General features: G+C 28.0%; 1 protein-coding gene across 1 annotated transcript; it reads left to right on the forward strand.

Annotated features, from left to right (window-relative positions):
* The first annotated feature begins 1,564 nt into the window (after positions 1-1,564).
* On the forward strand, positions 1,565-23,366 carry C3G (C3G guanyl-nucleotide exchange factor). Its single transcript, XM_065506650.1, has 20 exons — positions 1,565-1,749; positions 5,344-5,617; positions 5,688-5,893; positions 6,120-6,310; positions 6,382-6,575; positions 6,646-6,753; positions 6,822-6,929; positions 6,998-7,101; positions 8,486-8,677; positions 9,026-9,494; positions 9,555-9,736; positions 11,924-12,023; positions 12,097-12,523; positions 12,587-12,752; positions 12,816-12,984; positions 13,052-13,169; positions 13,234-13,634; positions 13,862-13,987; positions 14,054-14,185; positions 16,635-23,366. The coding sequence occupies exons 1-20, from the start codon at positions 1,737-1,739 to the stop codon at positions 16,741-16,743; spliced, it is 3,789 nt and encodes a 1,262-aa protein (XP_065362722.1). The 5' UTR covers positions 1,565-1,736; the 3' UTR covers positions 16,744-23,366.
* Positions 23,367-25,587: the final 2,221 nt, after the last annotated feature.

Raw genomic sequence — 25,587 nt, forward strand, 5'->3', positions numbered from 1 at the left:
TAAAATTTAAAATAACAATTCGAATTTTTTTTTCGAATTTGGAAAAACAAATAAATTTTGTTTACCTGAAAATATTTAAAATTTGTATTTTGACGTATAATTTGGTGAAGAGTACATAAGATTCGGCACAGCCGAATATAGCTCTCTTACTTATTGTAATTAATGTTTGTTTCAAATGAATATTTAGACAGAACTGTGTAAGAATGGCATAAATCAAATTATTAAGCAAGTCAAAATAGTTTGAAATTCATGTATTTATTTGGACTTTTTATCTAACTGCAATGATGTACATTTAAACTAGTACTCACCTACCCATCACTGGCATAGCACAAACTTCCTACTGGCAACACTACACCTTTTCTCAGATACACCCACACCTACTAAGAGCGTGTGCCAAACGGTAGCAAAGTACTATTGTAAATTATAATTTTCCTATGGTGAGAAAATTTTATAATTCTGCTGTGCCAAATGAAATATCTTTTGACTCTGATAAATTCTGACAACTGTCTAGAAAATTCAAAATACATACCAAAAATTTATACGATTTCCATTCTGTTTAAATATGTTTGCATTTTATTTAGGATTTACAAATTAAATAAACATAAAATTACACAAATTTATAACATATCTTATCCTATTTTAGTTTGTATATTTTTATTTATTTTAAGTTTGTCAAAAATTTGTGTAGCCCTATGAGCTAAGGAAATTTTATTCACCTCATATCTATCAAAAATTTACTTTCCCTCATACTTTGCTACCGTTTCACACACGCCCTAAGACGTGAAGTGAGAAGGAAATATCAGGAATAAACTTTTATTGAAGATGCTACACATTGATGTAAACATTTAAAATTTACAATGTTGTTTAATGTATTTATAGACGGCAATACTGAGTATTAATATTTGTCAAAAACTCAAGTATCATAATACAATTTCATCGTCTAAACAAAATTTGTATTAGATTTTCAAAAAATACAAATGATTTTTTTGATTTACGGTCGGTATTGAAAATTTGTTTAAAACAATTCATAACAACAAATAAGAAAATATAAAATAAAATTTTCAGAAAAATATCAATCAACAAAGAAATAAAATATTTGTAATACTATCGTGTAAACAATAAATGTTTTTTCGAAACGATTTTTTGAAATACCAACTGATTTCAATAATATTTTAAATTTGAAAAGTGTTAATACTCAGTATTGCCGTCTATAAATACCTTTAAATTTAAAAAATGTATTTATTTGAACTTTATGTTTATTAAAATAGCATTGCCAGTTACAAAACATAGGTTACATATGGTGGCAACACTGTGAGCCGATGCCACTGAGCTGCCGGCGTCGTGAGCCGCTGATATGAGCAAAACCATTTTTTTATATTAAGTTTTTCGTATTGAGAAAAGGAGGGTCGAAACCAATCACTCCCATAAGAAATATATGGTGTGTCTGTGTGGGTACTATGTTTGACGTGAGCCGGAGTAAGTGGAACAACCTGGCAACAATGGCATTAATACAAAACTTGGCATTACTTTTACTCAAATAATTTCTCATTGTATAAAAAACTAATAGTTAATCTTGCACTCTTAACTTCTGTGGAATCTCAACTGAAATATTATTAAAATACTGTGCAAATAATTAATAAAAATGCAAAAATCTTATAAAAAATAAAGAAAACAAATACTAAATATTGTTATTTAATTGAAATAGTGTCAAACAAACGTTTGGAGGAGGCTGAAAAATGATGCAGAAAGGTATAAGTTCACATTTTTTTCCATCTACATACACTTACAGATTGTGTAAAAAAAATTGTATCTATGACAAGACGACGGAGCTATAGCTAGCTGGCGATTGTGTGTGTGTTATTGGTGTGGTATTGTGTGAGAGTAAATGTTCGGGTGTGTGTGAGTGAGTTTGTGTACTGTATGAATGTATCTATGTACGACGATTGAATTGATTCATCACAAGATATTTAACTGAAAAGAAATAAAAAAAATGTATTTTACGAGTATGTGAATATCTGAAACACAACAAAAACGGATACTGACGGACTGCATGATCAGTAGTCGTAGTTAGTTACTCAAAAAAGTACTGGTAAACATTCCACAGCAAGTGCCAGTCTAGTGTTTGTGTTGTTTGTTGGTGAACAAGCGAATAAGTGAAGTGAATTTCCTAAAAAAGGGGTGAAATTTTTATTACAAAATGCAGCCGCTGTTTTAAGAAACCCTGAAATAATACATATTAAAATTAAAAGAAAATTAAAATACCTAAGTGCCTTACTATCTTAGCCCATCAGCATCTATCGAGGGTGCTGATGTTTAGTTCAACTCCGGTCTTGTGACATTATCATCAAAGCAGTGTTGCCAATTTGGTAGAGGAAGACCTAAATTTGGCGTAAGTTATTTCATCCAGCTTAGATCCATATATGGAGCCAACGATTACCAAACGACCAACAACCGCTTTCATATGTAGATACTACATACACTAGTATCTACATACAGCTTATTCAAATTTTGTGTGTGTGTTTTTTTTGTTTTTCGTCATGGTTTGTTGACATCGGATTTAAGTTTTGTTTAAACATTTTTTTGTCTTTTGATAAAAATTTCTGCAGTGTTACCTGCAAAATATTTTTAAAGTGCGCAGTTTATTAGAAGTGTTGGAAACAACAAAATTCTAATCTAAATTTCTATTTGCTTAAGATTGTGTCCCAGATGAGAGGAGATGAAGTGAAAGATGAGATGTGTTGATAATAGATGGCACAGATTCGTTTAACCCGTTTGCCATGTTTAACAAGATGACAAAAGGAATATTAAGATGGAAATGTATACATACAAACTAGTAATTAATATATACACCATGCTACACAATATCTAGGAAAGTTGTAGCCATCATTTGTGAGATCGCCAGTATTGATGATGTTACAATTCTTTGTTTTTATATTCTTCATTTAGAGTGTTTTTGGGATATATTTAAGTTTCCACATTTACGATCCTATTAAGTATATTTTGATCTATATCTGGATTACTAAGTCATTAATATTGACAATATGGATATCTAAAGATAGACGATCAAATATTTTTTCACCAACAATATTGTTTTCAATCTTTATCTTAGTATACTTTGATGATGGTATCAAAGTACAATTTATGATGAATTTCATTTGATATTTTTTTTAAGGTTTTAAAGGTGATTTGAAGTCCATAACTCATAGTGACCTCAGGCTCAAATATTATTCTACCTAGCAGCATACGATTTTTTCTAATTTTATAGATTGTGAATGGATTTATACTTAAAGGTTTTTGAAGGCGGCTTGTTGAAAAATATCTACTCCGAGCCAAAGTACTTAATGCTACCCGGAAGAATAAAGGATAATGCTAGTTCATGGCTGTATTATTTGAAAATAATTCAAACCTACCGGAAAGCAATCAACCACTACCCGAGCTATATTCTTTCGCGCTCGCTCAGTTAAAAGGATTTTAGCGGATCTCAACATAAACAAGTCTCCTTGATATACCAGCACTGGTCATGAAGCAGTGTTTGACGCTAGCTCGTCCATTAGCTGTCCTCTTCCGCACTTTATACCGTGCCTGCAAATTTCCTGTATGTTGGAAGGTTGCTAATGTAACGGCAATTCCTAAAAAGGGAGAGGCTAACAAACTTGCCAATAGCAATTTGTTATGCATTTTCCAAATTTATGCAGAGTATGGTTAATTAATATCTTGTTAAATATTTAGAGTCCAACAATTTACTCAGCGACCGGAAGTATGGCGGGAGACTTGCTAGCCTTCCAATCGGAAAAATGGTGTCGTTCCATACACCGTTTTGGCGAAAGTAAAGTGATGGCTCTAGATATTTCTAAGGCGCTCGATAGAATGTGGCATGGTGCGCTTTTTTCAAAACTTATTGTTTTTGGTGTCGGTAATAACTTCTCTCAAGTTCAAGATTAATTTAGGGGTACCGCAAGGCTCCGTCCTTTCTCCTACTCTATTTCTAATCTTTCTAAACGACCTTCTACATCAAACTTCCAACCCTATCTACTCTTTTGCAGATGACAGCAACATTTTTCATTCATAATCATTGAATTGTAGACCAAGTCTTTTGGAGATTGTGGCAATGAGGCAAAACATGAATGTTATGCTTAACCAAGATCTTGTGACAATCTCTGAATGGGGTGAATAAAGTTGACTCAATGTTGTATGTCAACACACAAACGCACAACAGATCATGTTGTTCCATCTGTTTTTTTTGGTGGTGTAATTATTAAGGAATAAGAAGCTCTTGATGTTCTAGGTATTGTGGTCGAAGAAATCCACCCAACTGTTCAGAAATTCGGCCTGTAGAAAGGTATTGTAAAAAAATGAAAGAATACAGGGAAGGTATCCCAGGACCACCTCCTCCCAAAAGATAACGGAAGCAACTATAAAATCTTTAATGCGTGGATTTCCGGAAAAAGAGAATAAATTTATAAATTGCGAAACCATTTCAATAAACAGATCATTAACTAGCACAACCAATAATTCTCATTTATAGAATGTATAAATTTAAAGTTTATTTTTGTTATTCTTGTTACTGGTTTTCCGCTTTAATGACTCATCAAATAATTACAAATTATAAATAACATGAATCATTATGTTCATAAAAAAGGACTTAAATTTAGCAATAATTTTAAAAAGAATGTACTAAATCAATAGAACAAAATGAATTTTGCAAGTTACCAAGAAAAAAAAACACTTGAGCAAAAATAACCTTAAACAAAATATTAATTCTAAAACAAACTATTAACTATAGACCGCAATTAACTACAAAAAACTTTTACTTTTATAATTTTTAGCGGTTTTTAATAGATACATACTGTAGAATACAACAAAAACAAAACAAATGAAAATAAATAAATAGTTTCACAATTGTTTGCCACATTCTTATGAAATATTTAGTTTCGTAAAATCTTAAGAGTAAAATAATCGAAATAAAACTCAAAAAATTCTATCTTGGGGTCAATAATATCAACAGGGGTTTCCGTATTTTATTTGTTTATCGCATAGTAAATAGTTTGTGCTATTTTTAAATGTGTAGTTGCATTTTCTGCTATTTTTATTATAAACAATAATGTATTTATTGCTTTTACAGCATTTTATACGTGATTAATTTTTACGCTTAATAAATATAATTATGGACGGTTATTTTTTTCTTTTTAAATTATTTATATAAATATGTATGAATATTATACTGACACATACCCTGTATATATATATGGTGGTTGTCTGTCATAAGTAAATATGTATGTATGTATGTATGTATGTGCTAATGATAAAATTATTTTAATACTTGGGTTTTTTGCTGTCTTACAGATAGCGTCATCAGCACTCCATCCACACCAAATTCTTCCCTATCATCGCAAACGAATCTGTATGGTAGCCCGAATACACCCTCGCCCGCCACACCTACCCAACAGACAAGTACACCTTTGGGTACCGTCACACCATCTAATCAAAGTGGCACGGGCTCATCGGGACATAAGAACAGCCTAAAGGGTACAAAGTTGGCGAGGAGAGCAAGATCATTTAAAGACGACTTGTTTGAGAAGATATCCCTAATGCGTACGCCCACCAATACCCTGGGGAGGTTGGTTTTAGTTGATAAAGTAACGATTGTTTGTGGTTTTAATTTCTGTTTTTTATGTCGTTTTTTTAAGATCGCACTCCCCTCAAAGTCCCAGACATAAAAAAGCACCACCTACAGCCGAAGAAGTAGCCAAATCATCACAGTCTTTAGATGTTCATGTTAAGGACATATCAAATGCATTGAAACATTTTCGTGATGTTATATCAAAGAAAAAGTTGGAAGTATTGCCAGGAAATGGAACGGTTATATTGGAAACTACGGCTAGCATGTTTTCGGGTAAGTGTTAAAGGGTCAATCATAGATTTTTTTATACCCTTCACCATGAATTGTAACGGTATATATAACTATATATATATATATATATGTATGTCCGTTTGTCCGTCTTACTGTTGAAATCATCTTTCCATAGCACCCAATTAACTTACAAACATGATTGATACATCAATATATCGGATGTAGTTCCGGATCGATTTTAATTTATAACTCCTTTCCATTAATACAGTTATCCAAGCGTACACGTTAAATGAAAATAGTGCAATCTTAGTATCGGCCACCCAACAAGTCTATCGATGTTTAGGTAAACTTATAAAACTTTGTGATGAAGTAATGCTTAGCGAAGAGTCCGAGCAATGCTCCTCATTAAGTGATGACAATGTACGAGAAATAGTCGATTTATTAGAGGATGCCGTACGGGTAAGATAAAAACAAAGAAATTATTAAATCGATTATAATTAATATGTTTTATCTTTATTCAATACATAAAGAATCTCGCCATACTGGCTCAACAGAAACTAAAAGAACGTGAAGAATTGGCGTTTCAATACGATACAACGTCAACCGATTCTCAAATATCAACATCATCGGGAGGTTCAAATAACTCACATAATTTGTTAATGCGTCCATCTGTGGAAGTTGCTGGACAACGTACATCCCTGCCGGATATAACATTGACACCAAGGTGAGTTACAATTTCAAAGCAATATAAACATTTAATTTATTTTTTCTTTTATTTTTTTAATTTTTAATAGAGAAAGAGATACTCTTGAAAAAACAACATCCAATCCAATACGTTCTCACAGTACCGAAAGTATTTTGCGAGATACAAGTCCCCCACCAAAACCACCATTGCCTAATAGGTAAATTCACCTTAAATACTGTTAAATATGTTATTTATTTATCTGTCTGTCAATCCTGAAATTCCTAGATCACATAATCCTCCACCCTTACCACCAAAGAGAGTCAGTCAAACAAATCAACAATCAATTTATGATACCAGCATTAATACCGATTTGGATCCAATAGGTGTTGATCAGTAAGTTTTAATGAACTGAAAACTCTATTATGAATTTATGAATAATTTTTATTTTATTGTTTCTTTAGTCTATCGGTACGTTCTCGTTCGCCGGATGAAAATTCTAGTCAATGCTCTTTTGATCATTCCCGTGAAGAGGAAATATGTCAAAGATTTAATATGGCATATGATAGTAAGTTTATTTTTTTCTTCTAATTTATACAGACAAAGAAAACAAAAGCATTATTACCATTTTAATAGTTCGAAGCGGAGATATTGCGTGGGAAATTGTGTTGAATATAGGAAATTTATTTTACGAAATATTTAAAAAACTTATCTAGAATGGGTGTACTAAATGGGATATGAAACAGTTTTTTAAAGGGGACGATCATTTTTTGTACCTTTTCGATAATTTTTAAAAAATGTGATTTTTTAATACCATGAAAAGGGTACTTTATTAATTCCTTAAAAAACGGAACTTTATTAATTCCTTTAAAAAATGTACTTTATTAATTCCTTTTAAAAATGTACTTTTTTAGATCTAAAAAGGTTCTTCTAAAAATTTACTATTTTAATTCCTTTAAAAATTTTATTTTTTTAATTCCTTTAAAAAAATACTTTTTTTAATATTTTATAAAAGGTACTTTTTTAATAGTTTTATAAAAGTACTTTTTTAATAATTTTATAAAAAGTATACTTTTATAAAAAGTACTTTTTTAATACTTTTACAAAAAGTATTTTTTAATACTTTTGTAAAAAGTAATTTTTAAATACTTTTATAAAAAGTACTTTTTTAATACTTTTATAAAATGTACCTTTTTAATACTTTTATAAAAATAACTTTTTTAATACTTTTGTAAAAAGTTGTAATACTTTTTAAAATAAAATTTTATAATACTAAGGGCTTGATTCTAAATAAATGATATAAATAAATAAATACTTTCTTAAAAGATCCTTTTTAAACACTTTTCTAAATGTACTTTCTTAGTACTTTTATAAAAAGTATTTTTTAAGAGAATTTTTTAGTACTTTTATAAAATATACTTTTTAGTACTTTTCTAAAGGGTAATATTTATTACTTTTATAAAAGTTACTTTTTTAGTACTTCTCTAAAAGGTGATTTTTTTAGTATTTTTTCTAAAAGGTACTTTATTAAAAGGAACTTTTTTTCTATTTTTCTTAGAAGTACGCTTTTAATATTGTTCTAAAAAGTGTTTTTCTAGAAGGAACTTTTTACATTAAAAAAAGGAGTTTGTTTTAGTTTTATTTTTACAAATTTTTTTTAAAATAAACTTTTTTAAAAATCTAAGCTTCATAAATTTATGTTTAAAAAAGCCCGTTTCGAATTTATTTATATATATTTATGGATAAGATACATTAAGCAGCCATCATATAGGATTATATCCAGTGTTCCTCGTGAATTTTTTAAGTTTATGTGAAAAATGTTCCATATTTTTAAATGATCATGATTTAGTATAAATTCATCTCAACATTACGATTTTGCACACAAAAAAAAAATAACTATATATTTCTGAACTGGTTGTAACTAAAAATATAAACAAATTTGGTAAATTTAGAAAACAACACTGAAGCTGTTGGTGGTGGTTTAAATAAGTTAAACGAACAGTTAAGTGAAAGACATATAACCAAAGCAAAAGGTGGATCCACTGCGAATGCAAATATAGCGGCAACAGGCGATATAAACGATGAGGATTTGAGTAAAACGGAATTGCGTAAAGTGAACAATCATCGGCACTCAAATGAATCGGGTACTTTATGAATTTTTCCTAACAACTAATTTTCTAAACTTGTTGTTCGTATCTTGTCTTAGAAATAAATAAAAAAAATTCATCATAAAAAAATTAAAAAAAAATATAGCCAATTGTTAAAATAATATTTACTGTAATATTTTTACACCTCCTATTTCAATAATTTTATTTGATTTTTTTTTGGTTTTTACTTTCGATAGTTTTAGTTACATAACAATTTGTTGGATTTTTTTTTGCATGTTTTTTGTTACAAAGTTGTTGCGTTAAAATTAACCTTTCTGCCATAGATTTTTTATTTAATTTTACTCATAAATTCATTTGTTCTTATCTTATCTTTTCTTTATTTAGGTTTTGTTTCCATTAATTCTTTTCGCACGTCAACACAAAGCTATTCTAAATCGTCCACCAAATCTAGTAATTCCTCATCTGAGTTGGCCATTATGACTAGTAATAATAGTATAAACGATGAATTCTTTCAAACCCATCATCTGACACAAGCGATTAAGAAAACCTCCTCTGTTTGTATATCGAGCACCAGCAGCATATCGGAATCATCGGCTATGCGCATTAGCAATGATGATGAACGCCGTATTTCGTCGCCGGATAAATTCGAAGATGAGAGAAAAATGTTGGAACAATTGCAAGCAATGACCACCAATGCCACTACAACAAAAATGTTAATACAAAGCAATAGTTTGGATATAACAGATGAGGGTTTATTAAATACCTGCGACTTGCAACCACCAGCTTTACCACCAAAAATATCAAAATTAGGCAAAGATCGTCAGTTATCACAAAATGATTTGGATATGGAAAAGTGAGATTAAATCATATTGTCTGGAAATCTGTTTACTGTAATTCTTTTTATTTTTTGCAGTATTAACGAATTACCTGAATTACGTCAACATGCTGTGAGAACATACCAGTGGCAAACTAGACACACTAGTCTTATAGACTCGCGACGTTTGGATAAACCAGCTGGCAGTTGTAATGCCATAAATATGACCAGCAGTGGTCATATTGAAGAACCTCCACCTTTGCCAATGAAGAAAAAACACAGTAAGTTTAATTTATCTATAGTTTTACAATATCTACTCAATACTCTTTACATATACTACATGGTTTACACTGTACATTTTCATAGAATTTTATTCATATTAATTGTTTGATTTTTGTTTAACAGAATTCATAAAACATATTCTTCATTAATTTACCTACAATAGTGGAATTAACTTTTATTCATAGTAAAACTAGCCTTGTTAATTTTTGCAAAATGCTACAGTTTGCAAGACCATAATAACAAAATATTTACAACTGTTGTTTACTACAATATTTTGAACTACTTAACCCAGAGAAAAATTTATTTTTACATGTTTACTGCAACCATTTCAACATTTTTACAAGATTTTCAACAATATTATAGTCACAGTAATTATTTATATGATTGTGGTAACCAAATATGGTTAAGTAAAGTTAAGATTCACATGATTGACGCAATCATGTTCATGATGAATCATTGTATCATAAAATGTTGTTCTCAGATTATGATATACAAAGCCGACAATATTTTTCAATATATTTTGTAAGTGATTATAAGCTAAACAAAAACAAGTTGAATGAAGAAAGAATATTCTCATTCAATTTGGATTAGATTTGAATTAACAAAAATTAAACGATTCAAACGTTGAATGAATTGGGGCCTGATACGGAAACACGACCAGAAAACAATTTTACAATTTTTGTATGAAAAATACTCAAAAAATATTTGAAAATATTTGAAATGAATCAGGTCTTTAATTCCATTATAAATGAATCTATTCAAATAAAGGCCTTGAATGAAGCTAAATATATAATTTGTTTTGTTGGGAATGGTATTATGGAATTTCAATATAAGACAAATTGAACTTGCATTCTTAGTTTAAGAAATATGTGTCATTATGTGATTATGTGTCATTATGTCATTATGAGTTTTTTTACACGATTTATTGAAATAAGTTTGTTTACTCGAAAGTGGATTCAAGTCGATAATGCCATGTTGAAATCAACTTTCCGTAGCTTCAAAATAACTTATATACTTAATTCATACATATTTAAAATTGTGAAAATCGGCCCACAAATAGCTGAGATATAAGGAATAAACCAGGACAACCTCGATTTTTTACCTATTTTTGATGTATGTATATCTGGATTACTAAGTCATTAATATAGACAATAGGGATACTTAATGATAGATATTTCAAAGTCCTTTGCAACGATGTATATAACGCCATAGTAAGTGGGTAAAAATCGGTAAAAATATTTTTATCCCGAATTTATTTTCACCAAAAAAAATTTTTTTTCGTTAAATTTTTACAAGAAATAAATATAAAAAAATTAAAAATTAAATTTTGCATAAAAATTTAGTATAGATATTCGGACCCACAATGGGTCAAAATAGAGAAAAATATTGACTAATTTTTTCACCAAATTGTTTTCAATCTTGGTCTCTTAATTAAGGTCAGATTTATAATAAAAAGTTCCCTAAGTAAAATTTTATTTATACAATAGAATATAGAAAAACTATATGTAATAATTTAAATATCATAAGCAAATAAATGTCTTGAATGTAATAATAATAATTGTGAACAAAATCTGTAAATATGTTTTGAATTTATGCAAAAAATCTCAGTGTTTTCTTGTAAAATTATAATCGTTATATTTTAATTTAAAAGCTAAAACCACATTAATTTCATCAATTAATTACAACATTTCATATTCAACCATAAAAACAAAACAAACTGCTTGATAAATTATTTCAAAAACATCAATTACATTATTACCAAAAGAAAATCTGTCATAACTACCAACCAACCAAGCAACCACAATAGCACACATGTAATTTTATAACAAACAAATAACTATTTAAAGAAAATGTAATTGTCTTAACGTTTTTGTGTAAATTTCATTCGTTTTTTATTTTCAAACAAAACCAAAAAAACAAAAAAATATTAAAACAAAACTACTCTAGTGTTTCAAAGTGTGGCATTTTCAGGTAAGTTTAGCAAGAAAAAGAAATCTAAAATAGTGTTTTGAAAAGGCCACCAACCTACCATTAGAAAATGCTTTGTTTAAACTTAAAAATTGTACAAAAAAAAAAGAAAAAATATATATTTAAATGTATGGCTTTTAGTTGACTACCATAAAACACAAATTTATGTTTAATATAACTAATAAACCATGTCTTTTCATTTGTATCTTTCGTGACAGTCTTGGCCTATATGGAAATATGTTCAGCCTCAACACAACATCGCCACACAATATCGGATTGCAATTTAAACAGAAACATAAAACACAGTCAAACAATGAAGTACGTTGTTAAAAATAACAAAATATTTTCAAATATACATATTTATACAATTTTTGTTCGTTAACAATTTTAGTATTGCTACATTTGCCAAAGAGGAGTTTGTTGGCGACGATTTATCAGAAACCCCACCTGCTTTACCACCGAAAAACAACAAGCAATTTAGAAACTCAACATCACCTATACCACCCACTATTATAACAACGCCACCGCCTAGTCCAAAACCGAGACATTTAACTTCCGATCACCGAATACTAATGGGTTCGGGGGCGGGCAATGAAATGATGACCACCTTGTCGGAGGAGGTGGGTGATCAATATGATGATGAGAGTGGTGTTAATATTTTACATTCACATGAACTACAAAATGTTTACGATACGTCCATGCAGCAAAGAGGTACAAATTCTTCGTCACCATCGCCTTGCGATAAAATGGGACCGAACGGCGACTATACATCAAGTGAAATGGAAGAAATGGTCAATTACAGCAACTACAATAGAAAGGTAAGTCGGAAAGTTAAATTCTTTTACAGCCATTACTAATACCTGACTCTTACCTTTCTGCAGAGTCCTATGTGTACCGAAGAAATCAATCATCTGCCTAATATTTTGGAAGAGGTTGATATAACCCCTTATTTAGTATTCAATAACGACAATGAGGATGGTCCTGAGATAAAAGGAGGCCACATAGATGCTTTAATTGTTCATGCGAGTCGTGTTCAAAAAGATAAAGGTAAAAAATCATAGTACATATTGCCCTAAACAAATGTTTTTTCAAACTATTTTTTATGTAAAGCTTTTAGTGAAGCATTTATAACAACGTTCCGGACTTTTATACAACCCATCGATTTAATTGAAAAGTTAACCCATCGTTATACAGTCTTCTTTTGCCAATCAAATGATCAAAAACAAAAAGCGGCAAAGGAAACATTTTCGCTATTAGTCCGAGTTGTGAATGATTTAACGTAAGTTTTTAAAAATAAATAAAACAATTGAAAAATACCTAAATATAAATATGAAATCCTTTTCCAGCTGCACCGATTTAACTTGCACAAATCTACTGAATTTATTAGTGGATTTTGTGTATGAACTTGTATGTGCCGGCCAATTATATTTGGCCAAACTGCTGCGTAAACAAATTGTAGAAAAGGTTTGTTTTTTTTTAATTTTTATAATTACTTTTTACAAAATTTTAATAAAATACTCTTTTTCAGGTTAATTTGTATAAAGACTCACGTTTGCCTGCCTATCCCACCAATCCAATGTTTTTCACGGTTACCATTCAGCCCAGTTTACTGGATTTTAAGGCCTTGGAAATTGCCAAACAAATGACTCTACTGGATGCTGAACTATTTCAGAAAATTGAAATACCTGAAGTTTTAATATTTGCCAAAGATCAATGTGAAGAGAAATCACCAAATTTAAATAAATTCACTGAACACTTTAATAAAATGTCCTATTGGGCACGTTCGAAAATACTGATGTTAACCTGTGCCAAAGAACGCGAGAAATATGTAGAGAAATTTATTAAGATAATGACACATTTGAAGAAAATTCATAATTATAATTCATATTTGGCCTTATTGTCTGCTTTGGATTCGTCGCCCATTAGAAGGTGAGTAAATCAGAATTAATAATTGAATTTTGTAGGGATATAAAAATGTAAATGAAGAAAATATATTTACAATAACTTTGATATTAGTTTAGATTAAATGGACTCATATATCACTCGGCAAAAATCAAAGATAATTTAATTTTGAAAATTAAATTAGAAATTAATCTTTCGATTCATTGGATACAGTTTGTTAAATTTGTTTAAAACTATATTTTTTTTCTTTTCAGACTTGAATGGAATAAATCGATTAAAGAAAATATACAAAACAATTGTAATATAATTGACTCCAGTTCCAGTTTTCGTAACTACCGTCAAGCACTGGCAGATACATCACCTCCCTGCATACCCTACATGTAAGTAGAATTTTAACAACCAATTAAAACAAAAAATTAACATTATATCCTTAATTTAACTTTTAGTGGCCTTGTTTTACAAGATCTAACGTTTGTTCATGTTGGTAATCCTGACTATTTAAAAGACGGCGTTATTAACTTTTCCAAACGTTGGCACCAATACAATATTATTGTAAATATGAAACGTTTCAAAAAAGGGTAAGTTTACAAAAATGTCTGATCGTTAGCTATGTTTCAGTACTAGATCGTTTTACAGGTTTAGTAACAACAAAATGGTTTACTTTGAAACCATCAAACAGGGAAGAGACACGGAAGTTACAAATACAAAAAAAACTTCATTATACCCTTTACCATGTATTTCCGTTTTTAATTTCTACACTGACTGCAAATCGTTGTTACTATGAATTATTTAACGGACAAAACTAAAATGCTCTATTTCAACAACGACCACTTACAGGTTTAATGTTAGCAGCTTTAGCCGTTAATGTTGTCATACGTATGAACAATGTTAACAACAGCGTGTTATCAACATAAGTAGAAATTTCTACTGATGGAAATGTTTATAAACATTTCATGAACGGACAAAATTTCTATTTTCACAATGATCACCTACAACTTTAACGTTAATGTTTGCAGCCTTAGCAGTTAATGTTGTCATACTTATAAATAATGTTAATAACAGCGTGTTATCAACATTGTTGATAAGTAGAAGCATCTACTGATGGAAATGTTAATTACAGACCATTAAATTCAAATTGATAAATCAATTTCGTAACAATATACATATATATTCTGGTTAGTTGTAGAAGGCGGTGTTGATAAAGATGTCCATCTGTATATTGAAATCAGACAGACGAATCCCCTAAATAACTTACATATATACATAATTTATACATCAATATATTCGCTATAGTCCAGGTTCGGTTGCTATTTAAATTCGGTAAAGTCGGCCCACAAATGCCTGAGATATAAGCAAAAAAGCAAGACTACTTCGGTATTTGGCAGTCAATAACATAGATTTTTCCAATAACGCTTAATATGGCGGAAGGTTGGACCTAGAATGGCTCAAAATCGTGAAAAATATTTTTCAACCTGAATTTTTTTAAACCAAAATTTGTTTTTAAATATTTAAAAAAAACGATTTTGAAAAAACTAAATTTTAAATTTGTTTACCTAAAAATATTTTATAGTATAATATGGTGAAGGGTATATACGAATCGGCTCAGCCGAATATAGCTTTCTTACTTGTTAAGTATGCTTTGTAAATGTTATTATATTGGCTGAATAATGACTTGAAAATGCGTAATTTTTTTACATTTTTAGCTTTTATTTTGTAACATTTGCACAATATAAAGTAATTCAAAGTATTGGCTTTTGTTAACTATGACTTTTTCCCTTCTTTCTGGCAACATATGGATTCCGAGCGAATAGAACTGCTCATTTTTTGAGGCCAAGAACGAATCAAGCCAATTTCGAATACTCTGTCCAAAGTGAAGCGTATCCCAGAGAAAGCATTTTGCATCTAATCATTTGTGTTCGGTACAGATTTCATGTGATAATCTGGCCAGATTTCAGCAGCTCATAATAGATTGGATCTTTTTGGTCCCACCAAATACATAGCATTATTCGGCTGGTTGGCCGGGCTTCACATATATATTTTCTTTTATAGCGTTCAAACAGAATTTCAGACATACATAATCGTCTTTCAAGGTCGTTTAATCGGCTTGCAAAACGTTTTGATTGTTACTTGAGTAGCACCCAATAATTTTGCAAGCACTTGTTGAGTTTGACAACAAACTTCATGGAGTAATGCTTCCAATTCTAGGTTTTCAAACTTTTTCGCACGTTGAAGCCGATGGAACTAATTCACCATAAGCTATGGTGAGCAATCGGTGTGCTTCAGCAGTACTTTTTTATCAAATTTAAGAAGTAAAACAAAACTTCCCGCATATGACCCATTGTTGGCACAAAATTAGACATTTTCAAAGCAACCAGGTCAACCTCGATTTTGTACCTATTTTTTTAATCTATATCTGGATTACTAAGTTATTAATATGGACAATATGGATATCAAATAATATATATTTCAATTATTTTATTTTCACCAAAAAAATTGTTTGTTATAAATTTTTTTTCACTAATTAATTTTAAAATTTTTGGAATACAATTTTTTACATAAATTTCGGTAATAAATTCAAAAAAAAATTTTAAAAATAATTTTTTTTAAATGTTGTTTACCTTTGTTGATAAATGGCATATTCGGCCATAGAGAACATAGAGCGGAAACTCGAAAAAAACTCAAACAAAAAAATTACTCAAAAAAGTTACACATACGAGTGTTGTTTTTGTTTTCACATAGTTTGTTTTACTAATACATTCTCACCACTTAGGTTTTTGACAACTGAGTTAGGTCTTTGACAGGAGAGTTTCCGCTCTATGTGTTTTCTCTATGTATTCGGCACAGCTTGAATATTACTTATTTTTTTCACAACAGAATTATTTTTTTTACTAATTTATTCTCAAAATTAAGATTTTTCGTTATTATCCTATATTTGAAAAACCTGCTAATCTGACTGGTACTGAAACAAAGCAATTGTTATCATCATATTTAAGTTTTAAATCATTAATTAAAATATATTTCCTTTAGCTCTTATACATATCGACGCAACGAACGTATTATAAGATTCTTTGAAAATTTTGAAAACTTCTTAGGTGAAGAAGAAATGTGGCAAATTTCGAAAACCATTAAGCCTTAAGGCAAATAATGTACCATAGTGCATAATTAAACTCTACACAACCCAACATGCGTTAATATTTAAGAGAAACAAAAAACTAACAAATATGTAATAATAACAACAAAAAACAGGAAATGTCAATCTCTAAACTATACACAAAACTAAAAAACAAAATATTGAGAAAATTTTCCAAAAAAAAAGTAACACAAACACACACAAAAATCTATGATAAAAAAATCTAATTTTACTTGCACAACGAATGATGAACGATGTTAAAACTCACACACCCACACACTCACACACAAAATGGTTTTATTGAAGTGTTTGGTATTTCCTTTTGCATGCTTAAAATAAAAATGACTTTTAATTTTAAAAATAATTCAATATTTTTTTACCCTTTAGCTGTAACATTGTATGTTGTTTTAAGAAAAGCTAAATTATTTATTTCTAACAAATTGGAAGGTTACTGCTTAATTATATGCGGCAATTAAAAAAAAATATTATATAGTTTTCTTAAGAGTTATACATTTTGTTAGTAAGTAACCCTCTGTATTAAGGTGTTATTATGTAATTCGATTCAAATGAAGATTTTCTTTTTGTATCGAATTATGTACTAAGCCTGTGGTCTAAGTCTTAAACTGATTTTATTTCTTATTGAATAATATTATAAATAAGTGTAAATTATACTTCTTTAATTATAAGATTTTACAAATAACTTTTTTTTTCCAAAAAAATTTACTCTTTCAAAACTATTTTCGTTTTGAATTTAATTATATTTAAATAATTTTTTAATATTTTCTAGATTTTGTATAATTTAAATAAATTTTGCAAAGAAAATTTTGCAATTGTTTTTTTTTTCATTAACACAAAAGGTATCAATATATAATTAGCTATATATATTTTTATAGTGCGTTTCCTGTATGATTGAAACAAGTTGTTTGGAGCAAATCATGATGAATAACTCAATTTAAAAACAAAGTTGGCTAGCGTTTACGTTAAGCAAATGATATCCCTAAAATACCCATTCCGCTCGACTAATGTAAGTCAGGCCGAAATTAGCGTTATAATCCAGATTGAATGAAAGAATTTTTAAAATCTAGTTGTCTTACTTTAAATAAGAGATATAGAAGCAAAGTCTGCAATCTCCAATTATGTCGTAAACTTATCTAATTTTGCCATCTAATTACATTTAATGAATGATTGTGATCAGTCAATATGCCAATACAAAAATACGCCTTTAACCAATATAAATCAATGGAAAAAATCTACCAATTGAAGTAAAGACTACAATGTCCATTGGATTACTGTATGCTCTGGAATTTAAAATTATTGTAATTCTTTTCTAAGTGTTTTAAAAACCGTTTTATTTTCATTTTCAAATGGGCTCATGTTTTTTTATATTTTTTTATTTTATAATTAAATATCTTTAATCTAAACTAAAATTTATTTTCTATTAGAGCACATCAAACTATTCCAAACGAAGAAATATCCATTTGGTTAAAGCAAACATAGAAATTTCTAAATTTCGTATCATAATTGTGAATTTGATTCAAAATTGCCTCATATATTCATCTCATTCTATTATACTGAGTAACAAAACATTTAATATAATAATTTGAATTAATACCTTTAGAGGAAAAGGTTTTTGTCATTTACATCAGGAACTGAAAAAGTCTATATTGCAGCCTTTGCTTCTAAACACCTCAAATGATGTATGTAGTCAGAAGCAAAAAAAAACAGATATTTTGATTTGTAAAGTTATGGTTAATTACATATTACTGAACACATTTTTAAAGCTCTTCCCAGTTCCCTCGCATTACATTTTTAGTTAAACGATAGTATAAAAGGTAACATTATAGGAAATGTTAAAAATTAAAAATAATTTAAAAATTGCTCTTACTGCGAAGCTATCCAAATTAGACTTGTTACATCTTAAATTTGAAATTTACCTTGATATTCTAAAATATCCAAATTTGAATCTCCAAATGACATACGTTTTTTTTTCGAAATTCCCCTTATGAGTTGGTAAGAATCACATAATTAGAACAAAGTTTCAGAAATTATTTTTAATGTAAAATCAGGCCCTTAAATTTTAATTTTTGTTACGATTTTATCATCGTCATAAAGATCAGAATACGGCAGTTAATATACAATTTTCGTGTATTGTATATGATTTTTGCAAACACAGTATTTTCAAATAATGGCTATGCTTTTGGTTTTCCATTGATGCTACATAATTTCTGGTATCAACATAATTTGCAACAGATCAAGCAGTTTGAAGTATTTTGCTGATGGGTAAAATCTATAGGAAATCAAAAACAAAATTTCAAGTTTTATTGGAAGTCATTTGGAAATCAAACTAGTGACCCAAAATAAGACTTTGTATAAGTAATTTCATAAAGTATTAGAACAAACATTTTTCACGGGAAATTATAACCAAGACTTTACAAATTGTTATATATAAAAACTATATTAATCGGTTAACCGATTACTATTGCTAAACATTTAATACATTTGTGGTATTCAAATAGTCTGCTATTAAGTCATATTGTCATAATGTCCTAATATATTTTGATAGTTTAAACGAATTGTTCTAAACTAATAAGACTTTTTGAACTATGTTTATTGTTTTGTCATAAAATAACACTTTTTTTGGAAGCACAACAACAATCTGTTTAAACTATATTAATAACTATATTAATGACTTAATAGCAGACCGTTTGAATATCCAAATTATTTCAATAATTATAGAAATATTCTAAGGCTTTTTAACTAATTTTTTTAATATTTATTAGAAAATCAGCCTTTAAAATTCACACAAATGTTTTCTAAAGGGTTGAAAAATTATTATTATTTTTTTTTAATTTTAATGGTCACAGCACTTTTTCTTAAAAAAGAAAAAATAAATACAAAAAACTAAAAAAAAATATTGTACAAAAGTTGCTTTTAAATATACCTACTACATATAAATAGAATATTTAAAAATAAGTTCATTTGTGGTTTTATTTTTATTTTTAATTTAAAATCATCCAACATTCAAACCAAAAATCATTTGTCATTTTGGCACATTTGCATGATGAGCATGTGTTTGTCCCATGCACTTTTCTAATGAACAAACTCCTCTAATACTTTACTATATATCTATATATATAAAAACAACAATCTATAGATATATATACATTAGGTTGGCTCCAAAAAGAAAGTTGCGGATGTTTCCAAATAAAATAAAATTTGTATTCATTGTAAGATACATACTGTTTCTCAAAATGTTTGTCTATAATGGCGTCAATATTTAGTAAGCTGGATTCAAGAATAAAAAGGTCCTCTTTTTAAGGTTTTTATGATAATTTTTTCATAATTCTGGCAAAAAAAAAATGTTGAGAAATGGTCTCCTAAAATAAAATAAACTTTCATTTTAATTGGGAACATCGACACTTTAAAAACGGGGCCTCTCTAATATACATACATAAATCATTCACCTTATACACTCACACACACAAGGAATCAAGACTGTCTTTATTAGATGTAAATATAAATATATACTTTTATAAGTGCATATATAAATCTTTATTTCTTCTTTAATTGGGCAAAATTTATAATTTAATATTCCTGGAAAAAACTTACTCCTCCTCAATTTTATTTGAACTTAAATTTATAGTTACTTGACTCCCAGCAATTCAGGCTAGTTTACAGATTTCGAACATACATAAATACTTCTATATAAAATAAAAAAAAATCTGAATAAAATTCTGAGTTAAGTCTGTGTTATATTGTGTTTGTAAGGTAAACTAGTAAACTTTTCTGAGCTTATGTTTTTCAAAAGATTTAAATATTTTATTGTTTTATCCTTTTTCAAATTGTTTTAGCACAAATTTTATATAAAATCCAGTCATGCCATCAGGGTTAAATGTTGAACAATTAGTTTAAAGATTTGGAAAATAAGTCAAAGATATCTGACAGTCTGCTTGATGCCAACAACAATCAATGAGTCATCAAGCATATCGGAACGTAGTATATTTCAAAGCAAGTTTTAGTCGTCAGATATACAGTGGTTGACAATACAATGGAAACTTTTCCATAGATTGAATTTATAATTTGAAATCGCAAAAAAATTGTAAGTAATTTGGATATTTTTTAATTAATTCAATTCTGAAAATAGTAACCAACTAAAAAGTAGTTATTATATAATGGTGTTGTTAAAACAATGGAATCAGTGTGACCACACGAAAATATTATCAAACTTATCGAGGAAGTTGAGACATAATCTTGCTAAAGATATTTTATGACAACAGGTCGTAGATGCTATCTAGGTAAATTTAAAAGATTGCAAAGGAAAATGGGCAAATCTCCGCACCTCTTTCAATTGCAATTTGGAATAATTCAGAAGAAAAAAGTCAGGCCAAGGCAGTGTGAATAATTTCAAATTGTTTGTTTCAAATGATTTGACAGTTCTGTCAATGTCTGTTAGACATTTGGCAATTTTTGCCAAACAACAATCTGACAACCGTGTGAACTGACAATCTTTGTTGGCAGATGAATTTATTGTCTGACAATCGTCTGAACTGACAATTTACCATTTGATACAAATTTGTCATTGTCAGTACATTGCCAGCACATTTCCAGATATAATAACATTGTAAGATCTGACAACCGTCTACACATAGCTTTATTTGTGTATTTGGGTTCCAGTACTCCCATCACTTCCTCTTAAATTGTATTTGGTTGCATTCGAAAAGAGATCAGTGTTTCATTTCTGTCTCAAGCGGTTAAAATTTTTTAGAAATAAGAGTGTTTTTCGCAGGGAGAAAGCAACCATGACCAACCAGCATCAATTTTAAATTATTAATAAACTCTCGAGCAGTAAATTTTTGGGAATTTCTTAAAAACTTACCTGCCACACAAAATTTATTTTTAAATTTTTGAAACTGCTTACATATTTATGTATTATTTTTGCTTCAAAATAGCATTATTTTTTTTTTGCCATTTTTGTTTTTAAACAAACTGTAACCCCCAGAGTGATAGTCCAGCACACTATCGTTTAGTCTATCGGGAACAATCTATATATGTATAGTTTTTACAAATTGGCATGTTTTTGAAAACTGAAATTACGAAATATATGTAATTTTCAAAAATGTTTTCATTGTTTTGTCACTCGCTGTATTTTAACGTCTTTTGAGGTTGTTTGTGATTAGCAGCAGTGATCTAAAAGTAATGTTCAACTTATTTCAAATCACTAATCTGTCAAATCAGTTGTTACAGATACGATTTTCAAGAATATTCATAATTTCTACCGGCATATTGTATACAAATATAAACATAATATGTGTATAGTTGGTAAAGCCAGATTCTGTTTAAACATTAACCCTTAATCCTTTAAACTTTACTATTTTTTTCAATTTTATAAAAAACTTAAGAATCTAAAGTATGTACACATAAATTATTAAAATCATACAAGTTTAAGAATATATTTTAAATATTGTTCTTATTATTATTTAACAATTTATTATTGTTTATCTTAAAATTAAAAAAAAAAAAAATACATTAACTACACTTTACATATATACATAGTTATGTATATTTACATTACATTATATACATACATATATTTATATTAATTTATTTTATATAGTAACATTTCAAACAACAACTACAAAAAAAATGTGTTTATTTTTATACTCAATCATTAAAACAACAAAATGATACTAACTAAATTTATAAATAAATAAATAAGTCATTGTAATTCAATATCTATTTGCAATCAAATCAATCATATATTTAAATATACATACATACATACATTAATGTATAGTTCATTTCATGAAATCACTTTCAAAACTATACCTCTGGCCCTGGTTCTACAAATTGTTCTGGTATTTGACATACACACACTCTAAGAAACCGACAATTTTATATTTACTTATATTCTTACTTCTACTTTAATTCTATGGTTATAGTATCCTAAATTTAGTGGCCATATCTAAACCGATTTTACTGATTCCAAATCTGGCTCGCTTAGAGTATGTGTGCGAGCAAATTGCATATTTTTCATGAATTGTACATTATTATACAATTTTCATCATTTATTATTGTTTTCCATTTCCGTTGTGTATTTTTTGTGTGCAATTTTGTTTTTGTAACTGATATTAGTATGTAGATTTTGAAAATTATATTTATTATTTTTGTTTTTAACAATCTTACATTATATTTGCAATATTTATATGCATACTTATACTGAAACAAACAATTTAAAAAAAACAACTCCATAATAAAACAAGAAATTATTAATTACATAAATATATATATTAAAAAAGAAAAACAAAATGAAAGTGTTTAGTAGTATATACATATATATTTTTTGAAATACTAAATTTTATTTATGTTTAATAATTTTTTTATTTACTACTATTAAATATTAAAAAAAATAAAACTAAAAACAATATACAAACATACATACATTTAACATAGTAATATTACTGTATTAAGAAATTAATGATATATTAGAACAAATTTACTAATATTTCAGCAAATAAATAAATATATATGAGAAAAAAACAAATAAATTAATAATAGATGAGATCAAACCAACAAGAATTAAAAAAATAAAACAACAAATTTAATTGAATGTACACAAAAACTATACTAAATATGCAATGTGTTTTATTTTTTCGATGTTAATTAATTGATATTAACTAAATTACCACAGGTAAGTAAAGGGTATTCTTTGATAAACTTCGAGTTTTATTTTAATCGAATAACAAATTATATTTGTTTTTTATTATTGATGATTAATATTTAATATTTCCTGGATTATTGGAAGTTAAAAATAATAAAGGAATTATTATCCTAAAAACTGTACATTTACCGAGTTAGAGCAGTGAGAGTGAGCACAAATTATTGTTATTTTCTTAAAAAACTCAATATTTACAGAATTAAAACGATTTTTATAAAAAATCGATTTTCAGTGGAAAATATGAGTGATTACAGATTACCAATATTTATCAACAATTTTAAAATTTTCATATAAAGATTGATTTTTGGTGGGAAATATGATTTATTATTATTTTACATTATTATTATTACATTATCACAGATTTTCGTTATTATCCCAAAAAACCGATATTAAATTTGATTTTCAGTGGAAATATGAGTGCTAAAAGATATTTCATTATAAACTGTTTTCTTTTGATATGAAACATATTTGTATTGAATCTTATTTGAATACCAACATTTTATGTTCGATAAAGTGATTTTCGGAAGTGAGCCATATATGGACCTATCATCATAAAATTAGGTTACATAACTCCCATATCTACCTATATTAATTAAACATTTATAACCGATGAAGTGCTATTTTGGGAGGACATTTGTATGGGGGCTATGTTAAATAATGGACCGATTCTAGCCAGTTTCAATAGGCTTCGTTCATGGGCCGAAGAAAATACATGTGCCGAATTTTATCGAAATATCCAAGTCTAAACAAAGTTTTTGATCCAAAAATTTTTATTTATTTCGAAACAAATCAAGATCCCAGTAACAGTTTATATTTTTTTCTGTTAATATTCATATTTTCGGCCTGGCGAAAGGACTTAAAACTCTGGGATGTATCGGACCTCTTTTCTTTATATATGTGAGAAACTTTTCATTTGAAACATTTATAAACTTCTTGTTAAACACAGGGTGAGTATTAGTAAATCGTTTGCTGTGTCTGTACTATTAATGTATTCAGTTTAAACATTACCTAAGTCATCCTGTTAAAACTGAATGACTACTACACCATTTCCAATTGAATTTCAGAAGTTTCTAATTGTATTTCAGAAAATTCCAATTCAATTTCAGAAATTTCCATTTATATTTCAGAAATTTCCATTTATATTTCAGAAATTTCTAATTATATTTCAGAATTTTCTAATTATATTTCAGAATATTCCAATTATATTTCAGAACTTTCTAATTGTATTTCAGAATTTTCTAATTGTATTTCAGAATTTTCCAATTGTATTTCAGAAATTTCCATTTGTATTTCAGAATTTTTAATTTATATTTAAAATGTTTCTAGTTGTATTTCAGAATTTTCCAATTGTATTTCAGAATTTTCTATTTGTATTTCAGAAATATCCATTGGTATTGCTATTAGAATTTTCTGAAATACAAATGGAAATTTCTGAAATACAATTGGAAAATTCTGAAATGCAATTGGAAACTTTTTAAGTATAAAATAAAAATTCTGAAATACAAATGGAAATTTCTGAAATACAATTGAAAAATTCTGAAATACAATTGGAAATTTCTGAAATACAATTAGAAATTTCTGAAATATAAATGGAAAATTCTGAAATATAATTAGAAAATTCTGAAATATAATTAGAAATTTCTGAAATATAATTGGAAATTTCTGAAATATAAATGGAAATTTCTGAAATTGAATTGGAATTTTCTGAAATATAATTAGAAATTTCTGAAATTCAATTAGAAATTTCTGAAATACAATTAGAAACTTCTGAAATACAATTGGAAATGGTGTAGAATTTTTTTCGATATGAAAACTTCTTACAAGTTACAGAAACGGGGTACAGATTCGGTAAAATCACTTTTTCTGTATATCAAAATTTTCTGAATTACTGTCATATAAATTCAAAAAGGCATTTTTGGTTCACAATGTTAATGAACAGTACCATATTATATATCATATAATAGGTATTTTGAAGCAATATTCAATGATACCCATAATGATCAGATCATTTTCTAAATATATAAGAAATTTTCTATTATATATATTGATTTTTTAAATAAATATTTAATTTATCAACAGAGAAAATTTTAAATTTTAGTATTAAGTATAAAAAGCTAAAATATTTTCTTTAATTT

This window comes from Calliphora vicina, chromosome 4 (genome assembly GCF_958450345.1).
Source record: "Calliphora vicina chromosome 4, idCalVici1.1, whole genome shotgun sequence".
NCBI classification, from domain to species: domain Eukaryota; kingdom Metazoa; phylum Arthropoda; class Insecta; order Diptera; family Calliphoridae; genus Calliphora; species Calliphora vicina.